The sequence below is a fragment of the Bombyx mori genome, chromosome 17, assembly GCF_030269925.1.
Source record: "Bombyx mori chromosome 17, ASM3026992v2".
NCBI lineage: Eukaryota > Metazoa > Arthropoda > Insecta > Lepidoptera > Bombycidae > Bombyx > Bombyx mori.
The window spans coordinates 3,551,862-3,570,692 of record NC_085123.1 but is presented as its reverse complement, the minus strand read 5'-3'; the positions used below and the strand labels follow the sequence as shown (position 1 = coordinate 3,570,692).

Sequence of the window (18,831 nt, the reverse complement as noted above, 5' to 3'; positions counted from 1 at the left end):
AACAAATCTTTCCTCTTTATAATCTACTAGCGACCCGCCCTCGCTTCGCTTCGGAAACATTAAAACACACATGAAACCAAAAAAAAAAGTAGCCTATGTTCATCAGGGACAATGTCGGCTTCTAATGGAAAAAGAATTTTTCAAATCGGTCCAGTAGTTTCGGAGCCTATTCGAAACAAACAAACAAACAAATCTTTCCTCTTTATAATATTAGTATAGATAAATATATAAAATTCTCGTGTCACAATGTTCGTTCCCATACTCCTCCGAAACCGCTTGACCGATTCTCATGAAATTTTTTATGCACATTCAGTAAGCCTGAGAATCGGCTACTCCCACGACCTCTCACAGCTGGAGTCCCGCAAGGCTCTGTCCTCTCACCCCTCCTATTTAGCTTATTCGTCAACGATATTCCCCGGTCGCCGCCGACCCATTTAGCTTTATTCGCCGACGACACGACTGTTTACTATTCTAGTAGAAATAAGTCCCTAATCGCGAATAAGCTTCAGAGCGCAGCCCTAGCCCTAGGACAGTGGTTCCGAAAATGGCGCATAGACATCAACCCAGCGAAAAGTACTGCGGTGCTATTTCAGAGGGGAAGCTCCACACGGATTTCCTCCCGGATTAGGAGGAGGAATCTCACACCCCCGATTACTCTCTTTAGACAACCCATACCCTGGGCCAGGAAGGTCAAGTACCTGGGCGTTACCCTGGATGCATCGATGACATTCCGCCCGCATATAAAATCAGTCCGTGACCGTGCCGCGTTTATTCTCGGTAGACTCTACCCCATGATCTGTAAGCGGAGTAAAATGTCCCTTCGGAACAAGGTGACACTTTACAAAACTTGCATAAGGCCCGTCATGACTTACGCGAGTGTGGTGTTCGCTCACGCGGCCCGCACACACATAGACACCCTCCAATCCCTACAATCCCGCTTTTGCAGGTTAGCTGTCGGGGCTCCGTGGTTCGTGAGGAACGTTGACCTACACGACGACCTGGGCCTCGAATCAATTCGGAAATACATGAAGTCAGCGTCGGAACGATACTTCGATAAGGCTATGCGTCATGATAATCGCCTTATCGTTGCCGCCGCTGACTACTCCCCGAATCCTGATCATGCAGGAGCCAGTCACCGTCGACGCCCTAGACACGTCCTTACGGATCCATCAGATCCAATAACCTTTGCATTAGATGCCTTCAGCTCTAATACTAGGGGCAGGCTTAGGGACCCCGGTAACCGTACTCGTCGAACTCGACAAAGAGGTCGACGTGCAACCCATGCATCAGCCCGCTGAGTTTCTCGCCGGATCTTCTCAGCGGGTCGCGATTCCGATCCGGTAGTAGATTCATTCGCGAAACAATTGCTCTTGAGTTGTTAGGTCTCCTTCGGAGGCGCTCGAGCAGTTGTTAGCAAATCCCACCCCTCTTGGCTGAGCCTTTGCTCGCCCACCTGTAAACTTTCAATCATAAAAAAAAAAGAATCGGCTACTATCTATTTTTCATACCCCTAAGTGATTAGGGTTGTCCACCCCCAACATTTTTTTTTTATTTGGACTTTTTTTTTGTATAATGAGGTATTATGTGGTTGAATGAGGTTTTGTTATTTTTATTATATATTCCCTCATCGTTCACAGCACTACATACCTCTTTCACTCATTTACCACATCCTTACACACTTACAATAAGTTAGTTTTTTTTTCTACACTAGAAATTCCCTAGAAATCTTATATATGGCAAAACAATGTTTGCCGGGTCAGCTAGTATTAGTATAGAAAAATCATGCGTTTTGCAGGTGATAATGGCAATACGGAATGAGTCGGAATGAAGACTTTGATTTTTTAGGTACTTTCCTTGGTTGAGCGCTGTTACACTGTAACTTAATTATTATTTTTTATTGCGTAGATGGGTGGACGAGCTCACAGCCCACTTGGTGTTAAGTGGTTACGGGAGTCCATAGACATCTACGACCTAAATGCGCCACCCACCTTGAGATATAAGATTTAAGGTCTCAAGTATAGTTATACTGCAAGGTGGTGGTACCTACCCGCGCGGACTCGAGCTCCTACCACCAGTAGATTCTATTTGGGGGGTTTCGAGGGAGGAACAATTTAGGAGGCTAATAGACTTCAACAAAACTAAGGGCACAACGTAGTCGCTGCCTACCATTGAGTACTCTCCGCAAGCCTCGTTTGAAGAAGGACATGTAGCGCTCAGGAAGCATCGAGAAAGAAAGCTTATTCCTAAGCCGAATGGTACATGGCAAAAAGATCTCTAGAAACACACTGTGCATATCAACAACATAACAAGACTTTCCTTATTTATGGAGGGTATCACAACTCTTACGACCCTGAATATCAAATGTTTAAAATAAAGATCGTCTAATGGTACAATTATATAATGGTACCCTATCGTATAATGGTACAATAGTCTCAGAAGTTAACAAATATACCAAATTACCATAGCCGCGAGCAGAGAGCGTTACCAGTGTGTTTAGTGCGAGTTTTTTAATGTTCTCGACGGTAATTAAGATTTGAAGGGCCAGGCAGCCGTTGTACTATAAAAATTCATATCTCAAGGTGGGTGACGGCATTTACGTTATAGATGTATATGGGCTCCGGTAACCATTTAAAACCAGATTGGCCGTCATCTCGTCCACCCATCTAAGCAATAAAAAAACTTTCAAACTGTTCGATTAATTCTAAAATTTGCACGCACATAAAGTTTCGATGACAATGCATATAACTTTATCCCTTAGATATAATTATCCTGATCAAAGTGAACGGCATAAAAAAAAAGATGAAATTAATTATTAGTAGGTACGCTTTGCTAAAAGGAGGTTTGTTTTTAATTTTTAAACTACATTTATTATTAACTGTAACAATTGTGAAGATTTAAGTTTCTCGACTTCGGCTTAGCCTTGAAGACGCCTCCCATGAAACGTAACTAATGGGAATTCCTAATTCTCATGATCTCATCGTCTGTAAATTTTGATCCTTGTCTTCGTTTTGTTCCTAACGATATAGGTTACTGCTCCACCTAGACAGGGAGCAATGCTGTTCTGGAAAGAAAATGAAAAACTTAAAAAATACATTTACTACATTACAATACATTAGGTATTATTAAATGAACTTCGAAAAGATATTTTTTTTATTTCATTTAAACTCTCTATGTCTATGGTCCTAGTTGGGACTCAGGTAAAATAAGAACTCTTCACCGAAATAAAAATTAAAACTCAATTTAATTTCTGCGACAATTAAAGCAGACTTCACTGTAATAAGTCCCTTTTTATTTACTTGAAGTGATCCGTGCGATACGTCTGGAATACCGAGGAAATTTTCTAGAACTTTCGATAAATGTTTCCAGAACATTCAAGAGATGTTCGAGTTGTTTCGATGCACCGTTTTCGCTATTTGACTACAGATGGCGTTATTCATACTGGCTTTAACAATAGTATATCAGATTGTTGAAAAAAAAAAACTTTTTTTTATGATTGAAAGAAGCCTGGCCCGAAGGCCTTTCCATATTCACCAGGACCGGTGGGCGAGCAAAGGCTCAGCCAGGAGGGGTGTGATTTGCTAAGAACTGCTCGAACGCCTCCGAAGGAGACCTAACAACTCAAGAGCAATTGCTTCGCGAATGAATCTACTACCGGATCGGAATCGCGACCCGCTGAGAAGATCCGGCGAGAAACTCAGCGGGCTGATGCATGGGTTAGGTTGCACGTCGACCTCTTTGTCGAGTTCGACGAGTACGGTTACCGGGGTCCCTAAGCCTGCTCCTAGTATTAGAGCTGAAGGCGTCTAATGCAAAGGTTATTGGATCTGATGGATCCGTAAGGACGTGAATGGATCCGTAAGGACGTGGAAAAGAAAAAAAAACTAAACTTCCGATAGCGCGGTCCTTGGCCTCAGTTCCGTTCGTGGATTTGAATTTAAAACGTTACGAGTCGTCGAGTAACGGATGCCGACGTCTCATAATAGCTACTACTATTGTTCTACGATCGACGATTCCGAGAATTTTAAATTGTCTCTAAATATAACGGATACAAATATGGATTCATGTCATCAATGTTTGTTTTTCGGTGCTTTATTTAACACATATTTTTTTTACTGACAGTTGGGAGCTTTGTGAGCTCGCACGAGTATCACCAACCTATTTCAATTCAATTGAAAATTCGACCTTATTTTTCTAGGGTTGTGACGGAATTCATGTCGTTAATGTCTATGGGCTCCGATGATAATTTAAAGTTTTAACAGCCTGTCCATCTGTCTATGTATGTGTCAAATACATGGTAGTGTGTGTAATGTTTTCTTTATTGATTTAATGTATCTTTTATGCATTACCTCAGATTCTCACCCGTTTTGTTTTCTTCATATTTGTTTCGGTAATGTTAGAGTAGCAACGTGGAGAGCGGACTCTGCGCGGTCAAACCTGCTTGGGTAAGAAAAAATTATAATAAAAAGGAAGCCATTTTTTTTTCAAATCTCAGTTTTCGTGGTCAGGGTCGACTAGGCCTTAAAGGTGTATTATCTATGGACTAGGCCGCTCGTTAATGTTACTCGTTGACATTTGACAATTTAGGAATACAGATAACATCTGTACTTGTTTGCTTTTAAAACAAACGTAACCTTTGAAATTTAATCTTTTATCCCTGTACAAAAATAAACATGTCTGTATTTTATGACGCTAGTTTGAAAAAAAAGGCTACCTAAACAAGGACAGCATTTATAGTCAGAATATCCTCATTTTAACTTTAATTTTTCACATGAAATACCCGTTAAAAGGAACAAACAAATTTATTTTCCTTAAGCTATTCATAGAATCAGTGTTATTGAGAGCATTTAATTTCTGAATATTAACTGCGTTGTACAGTAATAAGAAGCGTGCAATCAATATAATTAAATTAACGTAATAAATAAAGCAATTTGATAAGTAATTTTTCCGTAACACGTCATTTTTAAATTTAAAACTCGCGATAATACGAAGGAGCGGTGATAAGTTGATACGTAATTGAGTGAGTTCCTATAATCAAGAAGATTACTTTCAAACATTACGTTATGTACATCGAAAAAACCCAAAGGCAAAATATTTGCTTATTCATTGATATATATCGTACACATGCAGTATCTGTAAATTAAATAATTCAAAAAAACAATTGTGCCTAATATGTGTGAGTAAAGTATGAATCATAGGTAAACGGTGTAATTTCTTAATTACTTTAATGTGGAAGTAGTTATAAAGACACACAGTGCAAAAATACCAAGAACAATTCACACATTAGTTATTCTTACCAAATTGGTGATCGGAGCCACTAAATTGTTATTGTAGGGGAATGATACCCCGCTCCGCTTAGCTTACTATGCAGTTACTGTGCGTATAGTAATGAGCAGCATACGTTAGTCAGTTAGTGGTTAAAAAGTGTATAATCTATGGTTAAAGTGCAGCGATCCACCGCGGTCGCTGACGCGAATAAACATATAATTATACTCAGTGTTTTATTGACCACTCTGATGAGGTTTCCAGAGGAGAACGCACAGCAAACCCTCAACTTGTAATGTTAAACGACATAGTCCAAAGGATTGCGATGTTGAAGTGACACTGGGCATGGCACATTGTTCACAAAATTGTTAGTCGTCGTGGCCTAAAGGATAAAGCGTCCGGTGCATTCGTATGTAGTGACGCACCGGTGTTCGAATCCCGCCGACTGATACCAATTTTTCCAATGAAATACGTACTTGAACATTTGTTCACGATTGACTTCCACGGAGAAGGAATAACATCGTGTAATAAAAATCAAACTCGCAAAATTATAATTTGCATAGGTAATTACTGGTGGTAGGACCACTGTGAGTCTGCGCGGATAGGCAACACCACCCTGCCTATTTCTGCCGTGAAGCAGTAATGCGTTTCGGTTTGAAGGGTGGGGCAGCCGTAGTTATTGTACTGCTAAAAGCGAGATCTTACAACTCATGTCTCAGGGTGCGTGGCGCATTTTACGTTGTAGATGTCCATGGACTCCAGTAACCATTTAACACCAGGTGGGCCGTGAGCTCATCCACCCATTTAACAATTAAAAAAAAAGGCCGCTGGAGCCGAAAAGTTCTCGAGTAGCGGAAGACGTAGCGTGGGTAGGGGCTCTCATAAGGTAGACCGGCGACTTATTGAGGTTCGCGAGGATCCGCTGGACGCAAGCAGCGTATTTTTGGTCGTTGTGGCGAGGCTTGAGGAGGCCTATGTCCAGTACACAATTATGGGCTCAAAGATAGATTGTTACGGTTGAAATAATTCTGCCACGAAATTATTTTTATTTGCGCGAACGATTCGAAAACAAATAGTAAGGTTTCGTAACGTAATTTACTACGTTTGAAATTCACGAGCAGTCGCGCTGACCTTGGACGAAGTCAGGAGAGGCCGCCACCCGAAGTTCGTTACTTATTATCGAATGTGACGTATTCAATTACATCATCATCGGCATCGTGAGATATCGTGATAATTCTGCCGCGAATATATATCGCATCTTTAGAATTAAAGAGACCAATTTCGAAATTTTTGGTTGTCGACTTTAATTCAAAAATTGGCCCAGAACGACATTTTTCTGCGACTCATAATAATCAAATAACCAAAATCACCTTTTTTTTATTGCTCTTGTAGGCAGATGAGCATACGCCCCATCTGGGTGAGTGGTTACCGTCGCCCATGGAGCTCAGCAATCCCAGGGGCAGAACCAAGCCGCTACCTAGAAATAAAGCTAACCTAGCTTATAAAGGGACAAACTTATCTATCGGTCTCTTTCACTCCGTTCCCTTCCTCTACGTCATTTTGGTTTCAAAATTTTATTCGATGTTTTTCAAAACCTTTTTTTGGTTTGGTCTCTACAATTCTAAAGGTGCGGTATATTAGACATCATCAGTATTTATAGAGGGCATGCTTTAATTCCTTGTTTTGTTTTCCTTTTAGTATTTAGTACATATTTATGAGAACCAAGTCTGCGATGTTAACGACGTCATTCGACAATGTAGCCTAAACTTTTTTGCTCAAATAGGTTAACAACGTTTTCCATAGTTTGGGAACCGAGGCCCGGCGCACACAGTCGTTAAGTGGGGTTTCAGTAAGGTCTTTCACCTAACTACGGAAAACATCTGTCAAGGCTTTAATAAGCAAGAGTTTCACATGACCACGACTGCTCTGCCAAGAGCAACCGATTATGATGATGAGGTTAACGAACGCCCGGCCCACCCGATGTGTGGTACACATGAGACCATAGACATCGACACCGTAAATGCCGCCACCTTGCGACATGAGTTCTAAATTTCAGTTCTGTAGTACAACGGCTGCCTCAGTCTTCAAATCGACTATTCCTACATTACGCTGTTTGATTTGGGCTAAATATTGAGTATCCAAAAACGGTTTTACTGGTAGTAAGGTGTCGATAAAGTTCGTTCTTTTAGTTGAATGTAGCAGATAAAATATGAAGTGTGTGCTCGCTTTAGCGTGAAGAATGAAAAATAAAAAACTTTTACTTTTTTTTATAGCTTAGATGAGTGGACGAGCTCACAGCCAACCTACGTATTAAGTGGTTACTGGAGCCCATAGACATCTACAACGTAAATGCGCCACCCACCTTGAGATATAAGTTCTAAGATCTCAGTATAGTTACAGCGGCTACCTTCAAACCGAAACGCAGTGCTGCTTCACGGCAGAAATAGGCAGGGTGGTGGTATCTACCCGTGCGGACTCACAAGCGGTACACCAGTAATTACGCTTATTATAATTTTGCGGGTTTGATTTTTATTACACGATGTTATTCCTTCACCGTGAAAGTCAATCGTGAACATTTGTTGAGTACGTACTAGGCTACACTAAAAGTATCGGGAATGGAATATTTCCACTGTTCCTGTCATATTAAAATATTTTTAATTGAAAACTCCTTGGTTTTAAAAATCGAATACCATTTATTTATTTAAAAAAAGATTCTCGGTCTTGTCACGAGGTTTTGTCAAACTTGTTTAGTCGTTGAGAAAATGGAATTGACTCGAGAAAATTCAAGAGCGATGATTTATTATGACTTTCGAAGTGGTTTAACACAAAAACAGTGTGTTAACCGGATGATTTCTGCATTTGGTGATGAAGCCCCATCCAAAACCACAATTTATCGCTGGTTTGCTGAGTTTCAACGTGGACGTGTCAAGCTCAGTGATGATCCCCGTCAAGGTCGTCCAAAAACTGCAGTCACCCAAGAAAACGTTGATGCTGTGCGTAAGCTGATTGAGGAAGATCGACATGTGACATACCGCGAAATTCAGGCAACTTTAGACATTGGCATGAGTCAAATACAAATAATCTTGCATGAACAATTAGGTGTAAAAAAGTTGTTTTCCCGATGGATACCGCATTCGCTCTGTGAAGAGCAAAAAGCGGTTCGCTTTACTTGGTGCGTCAGAACTCTCGAAAGATTCCACGCAGGATCCTCAAATGCTGTATACAACATTGTATCAGGTGACGAATCCTGGATATACGCGTACGAACCCGAAACAAAAAATCAGTCACGAGTTTGGGTGTTCGAAAATGAGTTAAAGCCAACAAAAATTGTTCGTTCACGGATTGTTGCAAACAAAATGGTGGCCACGTTTGTCTCCAAAACCGGCCATGTTACGACTATTCCTCTTGAGGGACAAAGAACGGTTAATGCAGAATGATATGCTAGCATTTGTTTACCACAGGTCGTTTCTGAACTCCGTAAAGAGAGCTGCAACCGCCGCATCATCCTCCATCACGACAATGCGAGTTCTCACACCGCGCACAGAACAAGAGAGTTTTTAGAGCAAGAAAACATAGAATTATTAGACCATCCGCCGTACAGCCCCGACCTAAGCCCTAATGATTTCTATACTTTCCCTAAAATAAAGAATAAATTGCGTGGACAGAGATTTTCATCACCTGAAGAAGCTGTGGACACCTACAAAACGGCCATTTTGGAGACCGCAACTTCCGAATGGAATGGTTGCTTCAATGATTGGTTCCATCGTATGGAAAAATGTGTCAAATTTCGCGGAGAATACTTCGAAAAGCAATAAACACATTTTTAAATAGTAATGTTGTGTCACTTCGTTAATTCCCGAAATTTTCAGTGCCGCCCTCGTATTTCATTAGAAAAATTGGTATCCGTCTGGGGGATTCGAACACCGGTGCATCGTTAGATACGAATGCACCAAACGTCTTATCCTTTAGGCCACGGCGACTTTACTTTTATTCTGATCCAATGTAGATAAATTTATTGATTTTTGCCAAATGGTAAAACGTAATTCTCGTCACTATGATCATCAATATAATTTCGATAATCGAACATAAGTTGTATTATTCTTACAAGTATTCAGATGTGTATCTAATTAATTCCCTACGGCTTTTGGCGTAGAGAAAATAAATTAATAACACTTTTACTTTTAAATCAGTTTTATTTTTTGTGTAATTCGCTCAACACAACTTTTATTGCTTAAGCACACACAAGAACTATTACACTAAACAATAGATAATTAATAAATTAGTTAGGCATTAGACGAGATTACACGAAAATTCTCATTAGCGGCTCCGAGTTCACATGTGAAAGCGATGAGGCTGCATGAATAGAGAAAGTGCACTGGTGAGAGAAATACTCGAAAGTAATTGTTAAGGAAATCGACCTTTTACCAGTCTAGTGTTCTATACCGCTCAATGACTGATAAAATACAGCCGTAGCCACGATGTCATCAAATCGATGTGACACTTAGGATGCTATGTTAGTTTTTTTTACTTTTTTTTTCCTCCTTATGCTTATAGTCTTGAGAGGCCATTTCAGCTTCACCCTAACATGTAGGTGAACTCACGGGGCTCAAACCGGAAGTATTGCTAACACTGGCCCTATTAAGAGCAGTGCTCTGCAGAATCTACTACCGGATCGGAAACGCGACCCACTGGGAAGATGCGGCGAGAAACTCAGTGGGCTGTGTCTGTGGGTTAATTTACACGCCAAGCCCTTCGTCGCAAGCCACAGGTTCGGCGAGAACGATGACCGGTGCTTGTGGTACCTAAAAGCACCGTTAGTGGATCGGGTGGATCCGAAATGACGTGTTTTGGGCAACGTCGACTGTTTACCATTCGGTCCGTTGGTAAACGGCTGATGGTGGTACCTTAACTGTCCGCTTGCTACATTTAGGTTTGCCAGTAGATACCTACAGAACATAAAATAACTAGAGTTTCAATGTTATGTTACGTTGATATTTTTTATTTATTTGTGTATTTTTTTGTCTGATAACCATTTAATATGTACTAGAGGTCCCGTAGTAGTCGAAATTCGACTATAATTAATTGGAATTGTAAGTTTGTACACTATTATGATTGTATTTTATACTTCTATAATCACAAATTTCGCCAAGACTACACTATAAAAAATATTAAGAAATACAAACCATATTCTATTCTCAATTTGACAACAGAACAAAAGTTTGACAATAAATAGTATGCATGCGTGTGTGCGTCAAATACGTGTGGTATGTAGTGTGTGTAATGTTTTCTTTATTGATTTAATGTATCTTTTATGCATTATTTTAAAAAAATATTAGCTTTGTGCACTTCTTCCCTATATTCTCTATAAGTGTGGAAAATTTCATACTCCTCCGTCCACGCAATTTTCTTAAATAGGGATACAAAGTTTTTGCTTCACGTATTAATATATAGATAAACTGTATTAATATTTTATGTTATCCTATCTAAGAGCATAGAAATGCTTTAAAGGCTATAAATTTTTAATTTAACCTAATTTGAATTGTCTGTTCATTATAATACGGTTTATACACAAAATAAATCGGTAGTTATCTATTACAATGAAATTATGTAGCCTATTTTAGTCTATCAAACCTTCAACGATGCGGCTCATTTATCACGCGTATCCTTCTGAAGCCATTACCCTATAGAATACAGGCCAAAGTTTATTCCCACGTACATTCTATACTATACAGATCTTTTATTTAGGTGCGGTGAGGATACCGCATTGCCATTTAAGGTCATCTACGAACAGAATAGAGGTTGCTAGTAAAGAATTAGGATATACAGGCAATGGATACTTTTTCTACAGCCATATTCTGATAGACACAACCAATTCTAACGGTAGGCAGCGGCTTGGCTCTGCCCCTGGTATTGCTGATGTCCATGGGCGCCGGTAACCACTCACCATCAGGTGGGCCGTATGCTCGTCTGCCTACAAGAGCAATAAAAAAAAATGTATTTGTAAAGAAATTCTTACATATTTTTTTTTGCTTAGATGGGTGGACGAGCTCACGGCCCGCCTGGTTTTAAGTGGTTACCGGAGCATATAGATATCTAGAACGTAAATGCCGCAACCCACCTTGAAACATGAGTGGTAAGTTCTCACTTTTAGCAGTACAACGGTTGCCGCGCTCTTCAAACCGAAACGCATTACTGCTTCACGACAGCAATAGGCAGGGTGGGTGAAGCATTTACGTTGTAGATGTCTATGGGCACCAGTAACCATTTAACACATGGTGGGCAGTGAGCTCGTCCACCGATCTAAGCAATAAATAATAAATAAATAAACTCACAAGACGTCCTGTCACCAGTAATTACGCAAATTATAATTTTGTCGGTTTGATTTTTATTACACGATGTTATTTTTAAATTTATTTTTAATTTTTTAACTTTTGCAAAGATTCGACTATAAGGTACTTTACAATTTTTATACTCACGGGCGACTAAGCGTTATTACTTAGTCATATCCGTCGACATATTATTATGTATATTCTGCTAACCGCCGTCTTTCTTTTTGTATCAAAATTATTTCTAAACTTTTACGTTTTTTCTCTAAAACATCTCGCGAAAATTGTATATAATACAATTTATGTGAGTGAGATTTATACGCGTTCATATTTCGTTACGCTCAACACACATAAGAGGAAGATTAAAAACATTAATTTCGTGTAGGTACCTACATAGCGTACGCTGTCTAACGGAAGGTTTTTTGAGTGTTTGAGCTTGTCGACGGACATTATCAAGGAGACCACAAACACCAGCGTCCCGGGCGCCATTAAGCAGGCCGAATGCAGGCAACATTGGAGGAAGCTGGTGCAAAAACTGGACCAAGGTGGTCACGACCCTCAGTAATGAGGAAACGACAAAGAAGAAGAAAAAGAATAACACGAAAGGTTCGACGGCTTCAACACCATAGAGAATACAATCATGAGGGCAGTTACCGTGTCTTGGTGAAAACATAGACAGCTACCCCGGACATATCGTTCTCGTCGAACCCGTCGTTTGCGACGAAGGGCTCCGCGAGTGAATTAATCCACAGACACAGCCCACTTTCTCGTCGGATCTTCTCAGTGGGTCGCGTTTCGGATTTGGTGGTAGATTCTGCGAAGCACGGCTCTTGCTAGGGTTCGTGTTAGCAACAACGTCAGGTTTGAGCCCCGCGAGCTCACCTACTAGTTCAGTGAATCTAGAATAACCGAGGGGTTACTAGCATAGGTAGAAAAAAAAAAGTGAAAAAGTCAGCTATCATAATAAAATGCGTAAACGAAATTCCGTATTTGTGCCGTTGACCATTAAATACTCTCTTCATACTCTTTGATGTTGAATGGACCTCGTAGCAGGTTCGACCCCCCTGAAAAAAAAATCGGTTGTCTGTAAAGTCGGTTTACTGACGATAGTTGAACGTGACAACGTCATAAGAAAATACTGATGGAATGGTTTCATTTTTCAAAAGAAAATTTTAATTTTATTGGTTGTTAGATATTTTGTATGGATATAGAGAAGGAGGTAAATGGAAATCACTATTGAATTGATTCTTCGAATCGCCGCAATCATCGTTGCTATAAATAATTGACACCACATTCACTTTTCACTGAACTTCATACTTGACGAAAACATGTAAATGTATTATAGTATAGCAGCTGTCCACGCGGATGCATCGCTCACTCAAGTAGGAGAGAGACAGATGTCGAACGCTGCCGAACGCGGAGGCCTTTTTTTTTTTTTTTCCTACCTAAGCTGAGAGCCTTTGAGAGGCTATTGCAGCGTAACCCTAACGTTTGTAGGTGAGCTCACGGGGCTCAAACCTGATGACGTTGCTAACACGAACCCTAGCAAGAGCCGTGCTTCGCAGAATCTACTACCGGATCGGAAACGCGACCCACTGAGAAGATCCGGCGAGAAACTCAGTGGGCTGTGTCTGAGAGTTAATTTACTCGTCGAGCCCTTCGTCGCAAGCGACGGGTTCGACGAGAACGGTGACCGGTGCTTGAAGAACCTAAAAGCACCGTTAGTGGATCGGGAGGATCCGAGATGACGTGTTTTGGGCGACGTCGACTGCTTTCCATTCTGTCCGCAGGATCGGGAATGTAGTTACCGGCGGCCACGATGAGAGGGTTCTCGTGTCGTGCCGCTTTATCGAAGTGGCGCATCGACGCCGACTGAAGATACTTACTGATGGACTCTAAGTCCAGGTCGTCATGAAGGTCGACGTTCCTGACGAACCACGGGGCTCCGACGGCTATCCTGCAAAAACGGGATTGAATGATTTGGAAGGATTTTAAGTGAGTGCGGGCCGCGTGAGCGAACACTACACTTGCATAGGTCATGACGGGGCGTATGCAAGTTTTGTAGAGTGTCACCTTATTTCTAAGGGACATTTTACTTCGCCTACATATCATCGGGTAGAGAAGTCCTAGAATGAAGGCGGCACGGTCGCGTACCGTCTTGATGTGAGGGCGGAATGTCATCCTACTGTCGAGGGTGACGCCTAAATATTTGACCTTCGGGGCCCACGGTATGGGCTGGTCGAACATCGTGATTGGGCGAATGGCGGAAGCGGAGGTGTTGACGCGCCTAGTCGGGAGAGGGATGCTCAGCGTGGTGTTCGGAGGGCGACCCCTTTTGAAGAGCACCGCTGTGCTTTTCGTGGGGTTGATGTCGATGCGCCACTTCCGGAACCACTGTCCCATGGTGGTAGCTGCGGTCTGAAGTCGTCGATGAAGCAACGCCTTCTTCCTACACGAGTAGTAGATGGCGGTGTCATTGGCGAAGAGCGCCAGATGGGTCTCCGGAGACCGGGGTATATCATTGATATACAAACTAAATAGTAACGGGGAGAGGGCGGAGCCTTGCGGGACTCCGGCTGTGACGTGACGGGGCTGGGAACGCGTTCCCTCGACTCGATATCGGAACGAACGGTTCGACAAGTAGTCTCGTATGATGAGCACAAGTCTGTCTGGCACTCCCATGTTATATATACAGTTTGTATATCAAGCCGTTGTGCCAGACTTTGTCGAACGCCTTCGCTATATCGAAGTAGAGGGCTCCTGTCGGAATGGGCGGAGGCCGATTGTGCCTCTTTGTCGCTCGTTGCACGTTCTCGCTTGCACTTCAAGCCTTAAATGGAACGCCTCAGAGCAAGGTAACGCCGCATGAGTCATGTTTTTTCGTGTGTGCAGCCGGCTCCATCGAATTATAAGACGTTGTCAGGTCAAAAAGGTCATGTTTACCATGTCGAAGGGCGAAAGGCTATTAGGTTTAAGCGACATTTTTGAAGCTTTACAGGAGAGCCATTTAAAGCTTAAAATTTAGAAATAATATCATATCAAAAAATGTTCTTCAACTTCAAAAAACCTTCTTCTATATGAACGGGGTAAGCTTAATTGAAATTCAATTAAAAAGATCGAACTGTTGATACTAATACTAAATAAAACGGACCTTTAATTACAAAGATAAAAGTTGCGTGTTAAAGGAAATGTCGCTTAAACCAAATAGCCTTTCACCCCTCGATGTGATACCATTGCATAAAAGTTAGCTCCGTAGGAGAAGGTAACGTAAGCCACGTGCAAGATTTTGATACGAGCAAACACTATATATATTTTTGTTAATGGTCTTAGAGGTAACAGAGCATACGGCCCATTCATTATGAGTTGTTACTGTCGCTCATTGATGTCAGCAATCCAATGCACAGTCAAGCTGGAGCCTAACATTGTCGTGTATATTAAAACTCCGCCTCTACTCCTCGCGTCGTTTTCCTCATTACTGAGGGTCGTGACTCCCCCCCCCCCCCCCTGCATCAGTTTCTCCCGTACGATTTCCCTCCATCTGCTGCGATCCTTTGCTTCATGAAGGGCATTGTGGAAGTTGATGTTTAGAGAAGATCGTATTTGGTCCGACCATCTCGTGGGACTGCGTCCTCTGAGACGTTTGCCATCTACCTTTCCTGTCACCATCAGCTGTTCTACATTGTGACCCTCTTTACGAGCAATATATTAAAACTAAAGCACTCCAAAACCGATATCGATGAAATTTTCTGGAATTCTTCAAATTAGTCCAGCAGATGATACTGTTAAGTTTGATAGCGATGAAATCAAAGATCGACCAGCTTAACAGGCCGGATTTAATTAACACGTAAAATACTTACGAAGATTGCAAATTAAATAAAAACTTATAATCACAGTTTTTCAGTAAGCAGAACCGCATATGCGTTAATCGCTTAACGAATTTAATTAGTACAACAGATTAGAAGAATACAAGGCAAACGTAAGATGTAATAAAGGCTCTGTTTGTCCATATCGAGTGTGGAATTGTGGAACACTATGTCTGCCTTGTTTGGTTGGTTGGTAACTACAAGTACGATGACATTCCATTTTTATTAGCGACTAGACAGATCCGGGCTTGCAGGTTGATATTTGATTTGTTTTTAATCAGATCGTTACCAAACTTCACATAATCACCTCAAAGCACTGAAAGTGGATTCTGGATCCCCCGAATGTTTCGGGCTTTGCCTTGCCCCATTTTTTTATATTTTTTTATTGCTTAGGTGCGTGGACGAACTCACAGCCCACCTGGTGTTAAGTGGTTACTGGAGCCCATGGACATCTACAACGTAAATGCGCCACCCACCTTGAGATATAAGTTCTAAGATCTCAGTATAGTTACAACGGCTGCCCCACCCTTCAAACCGAAACGCATTACTGCTTCACGGCAGAAATAGACAGGGCGGTACCTACCCGCGCGGACTCACAAGAGGTCCTACCACCATCACGATATGACGCTGTCTACCTCAGGGAATTCTTTGCAAGCCTCGTTTAAAAAGGAACTTTTAATTAGTATAAATCACTGAAGTCTATGGTATAAATTTAAATTTTGGTATACTTCAGTTTTTATTGACAGTTTTTTAATTGTGACATTGTCTTGCGACTGGCATTGTCTTTCCATTTATTGGTTAGTGTTTAATTAAAGTATGGGTTAATGATAGTAATAATATTATGATCTCGTTGTTCACATTGAAGAACTTGTTGGGATTTTATACGTGCTGCCATCTAGTAGGTAGTATTTAAAACTATTGCATTTTAATTCTTGCGTCTTGCGAGGTTCTTATGGCCTGCAGTTCTCCTCATTATTTTGCTCAGAAAATGACCGATTAAAGGACTTTTAGGTATACATACTGAGGTGGTTTATCACAATCATAAAGCCCACTGAGCCCATCGGATTTTCTCAGTGGGTCGCGATTCCTATGTAGTGGCAGATTCATTGACACCCTGTTCTTGCTGGGGTAGATATTAACCAAGTTTCTTAAGCTGAGCCATCGCCTACACGTTCGGTGAAACTATAAACCCTCGAGGTTACTAATAATATAAGCAAAAAACATAACATTTTGTTTAGTGTCATACAGCGCCATCTACTATATGATATATTAATCTAAAAATATTAATACTTTCCATACTAAGCAGATGGCGATACTGCTCTTCATATTCCACTTAATTTCAATCAAGTTTTTAAAACTAATAAAACGTCTGTTTTCCAGTCAAAACGTTGCTATGTATGGATTGAATAAGTTTAATTAATTTACATTAATTAAAGAATTTCCTTCAATGAGTTTTTGCTACGTTAAGATAACTTTTCAAAAGAAAGCCATTATTGAGGTGGCGCTACTAGAGCATAAAGTATGACCAAAAAATATTTGAGACCTTTATTTTTGTTCCTAAGGTTTGGAATACATTGTTTATGTGTTTTCATTAAGTCCTAAGTCAGTAAAGTTTTTAACTATGTTCCCTTAGCCTGCTTATCTTTTGATAAAAATTTTAGCGCTTAATTTTCTTTAAGTAGGTACTGATGGTGGTAAAAGCCATTGCTTAATGCTTTAAGTGGCTCATACATTAGAGCCATGATTCAGTTGAGTGGTTGGGTGTCTCAAATATATTAAGTGTATAATCTATGGTTGGGTGTATTAAATAAGGTTCACTATTTATATATTTTTTTTAGTTTCATTACATTTTTGCTTTGTTCCTTGTGTAGCGGAACTATCCTATCCTTTAAATGTACTAAGCGTGATCACTTAATCTAATCTCATTTACGTGAATGAGTTCATAGAACTTTTAATTATAACAAGGGGACGACCAACCTTTAAAACATGTATTAAGTAATCACGTGTAGTGTTACGTCGCATTTGACCGTTTCTTTCCTTAACGAGAAATTATTAATGGAACTTGGAACGTAGAGCTTACAACTTTGGAAACAAACTACTAAAATTCATCGGATTAGACTATATTCATTTTTGGAAACTGAAAAATATAACAGGCGTGTAGCTGGTTTCAACTATAACAATTTTAAATTTTGTATTTATTAACATTTTTCGTAATACAACAGCGCAGGATGTGGATCTAAGATTTCCAAAAATTAGATTGAAGTCCCAGTAAATTCCTACTAACAAATGTAAGTAACAAATGTTGGTATGTAAAAATTTACAAGAAAAACTAAGACAAGCTAAAAAGCCGAGCTACCAGTTCTGCAAGCAGAGTACAAAATGTAACCTATACGATTCTCATAACTACGTAATGTCAAATCTGTTATGTCAGATGAGACGGAAATTCATCTAGTTTATTTTAGTTAAATGTTTACATCGATTAATTTATAATCACTGTAAACTAGATTATTTCGAGTCAACCAATGACTTTTGGCAAGGATTACGCCTTAAATTTTATGACCTGCCTTAACAATAATGGCCAATATTTATTTCAGACGATGACAGAAAATAGGTATGTGTAATATATTTTGTTACAAATTTATTTTTTTCTATGTTGAACTTGAACTATTATCTATTTACCTCTGCAGGAAAAGATCTCGGGAAGATGACACGTGCGAGTTTATGCCGCTATCAAAACGAATTAATAATTTGCACATCAACAACGGTCTTGTCAACACAAGTGCATCTCAATCACGAGATTCTAGTCAAGTAAATAGTATTATAATTGACAATGGCATATCATCGCCTAGTTCGTCGTCTGATTCTATGGATAATAGACGTCCCAGCTATGACCCTGGAATAAATTCGTCGCAGAGCGATTATTATTATAACAATAAATTGTTATTTGAATTACACCTTGAAAGGATACAAAGATCTGGTCAACAATTTCCATTTTAGTTTTTATATAAGGTTTGTTTTTAATGTATTCTGTAATTTAGGTAGCAATTATTTAATAAAGATGTACCATTTGAAATAAAGAAATGTTGAAAATTCTATAGATTTTATTCATTTTGTACTGGTATTCAAATGCTAATGTCAAAATCGCTAATCAATGACAATGACATGATTATGAAATTCAACACAATATTCGTTGCCATAATAATTTCGCGTACAAAATTGTAGGTAGGTAGGTAAACAAATTTAAAGCTCAAAAATACAACCAATCAGAAGTGTTTATACGCCACCTAGTGATATATTTGCAAAACTCATAAACAGTATGGCGTGTAGATTCTGTTTGTCATTAATGGTGAAAGGGAAGGGGACGTTATTTTACTCATAAC

The 18,831-nt window shown here is 40.1% G+C and overlaps 1 protein-coding gene and 1 long non-coding RNA gene across 5 annotated transcripts; one reads left to right on the top strand and one right to left on the bottom strand.

Annotated features, from left to right (window-relative positions):
* Positions 1–2,831: 2,831 nt before the first annotated feature.
* On the bottom strand, positions 2,832–5,756 carry LOC105841644 (uncharacterized). 4 transcript variants are annotated; one of them, XR_009975332.1, is made up of 3 exons: positions 5,507–5,756; positions 4,347–4,434; positions 2,832–3,061 (listed from the first exon to the last, which is right to left on the bottom strand). It is a non-coding gene; the product is annotated as an uncharacterized LOC105841644 (long non-coding RNA). The 4 variants fall into 4 exon arrangements; XR_009975329.1 differs by lacking the exon at positions 5,507–5,756 and adding an exon at positions 5,295–5,466 and having other exon boundaries at positions 4,347–4,437; XR_009975331.1 differs by lacking the exon at positions 5,507–5,756 and adding an exon at positions 5,295–5,466.
* Positions 5,757–17,844: 12,088 nt separating this feature from the next.
* Positions 17,845–18,544, top strand: LOC101741750 (uncharacterized). Its single transcript, XM_004921902.5, has 2 exons — positions 17,845–18,062; positions 18,139–18,544. The coding sequence occupies exons 1-2, from the start codon at positions 17,974–17,976 to the stop codon at positions 18,446–18,448; spliced, it is 399 nt and encodes a 132-aa protein (XP_004921959.1). The 5' UTR covers positions 17,845–17,973; the 3' UTR covers positions 18,449–18,544.
* The last annotated feature ends 287 nt before the right edge of the window (positions 18,545–18,831 follow it).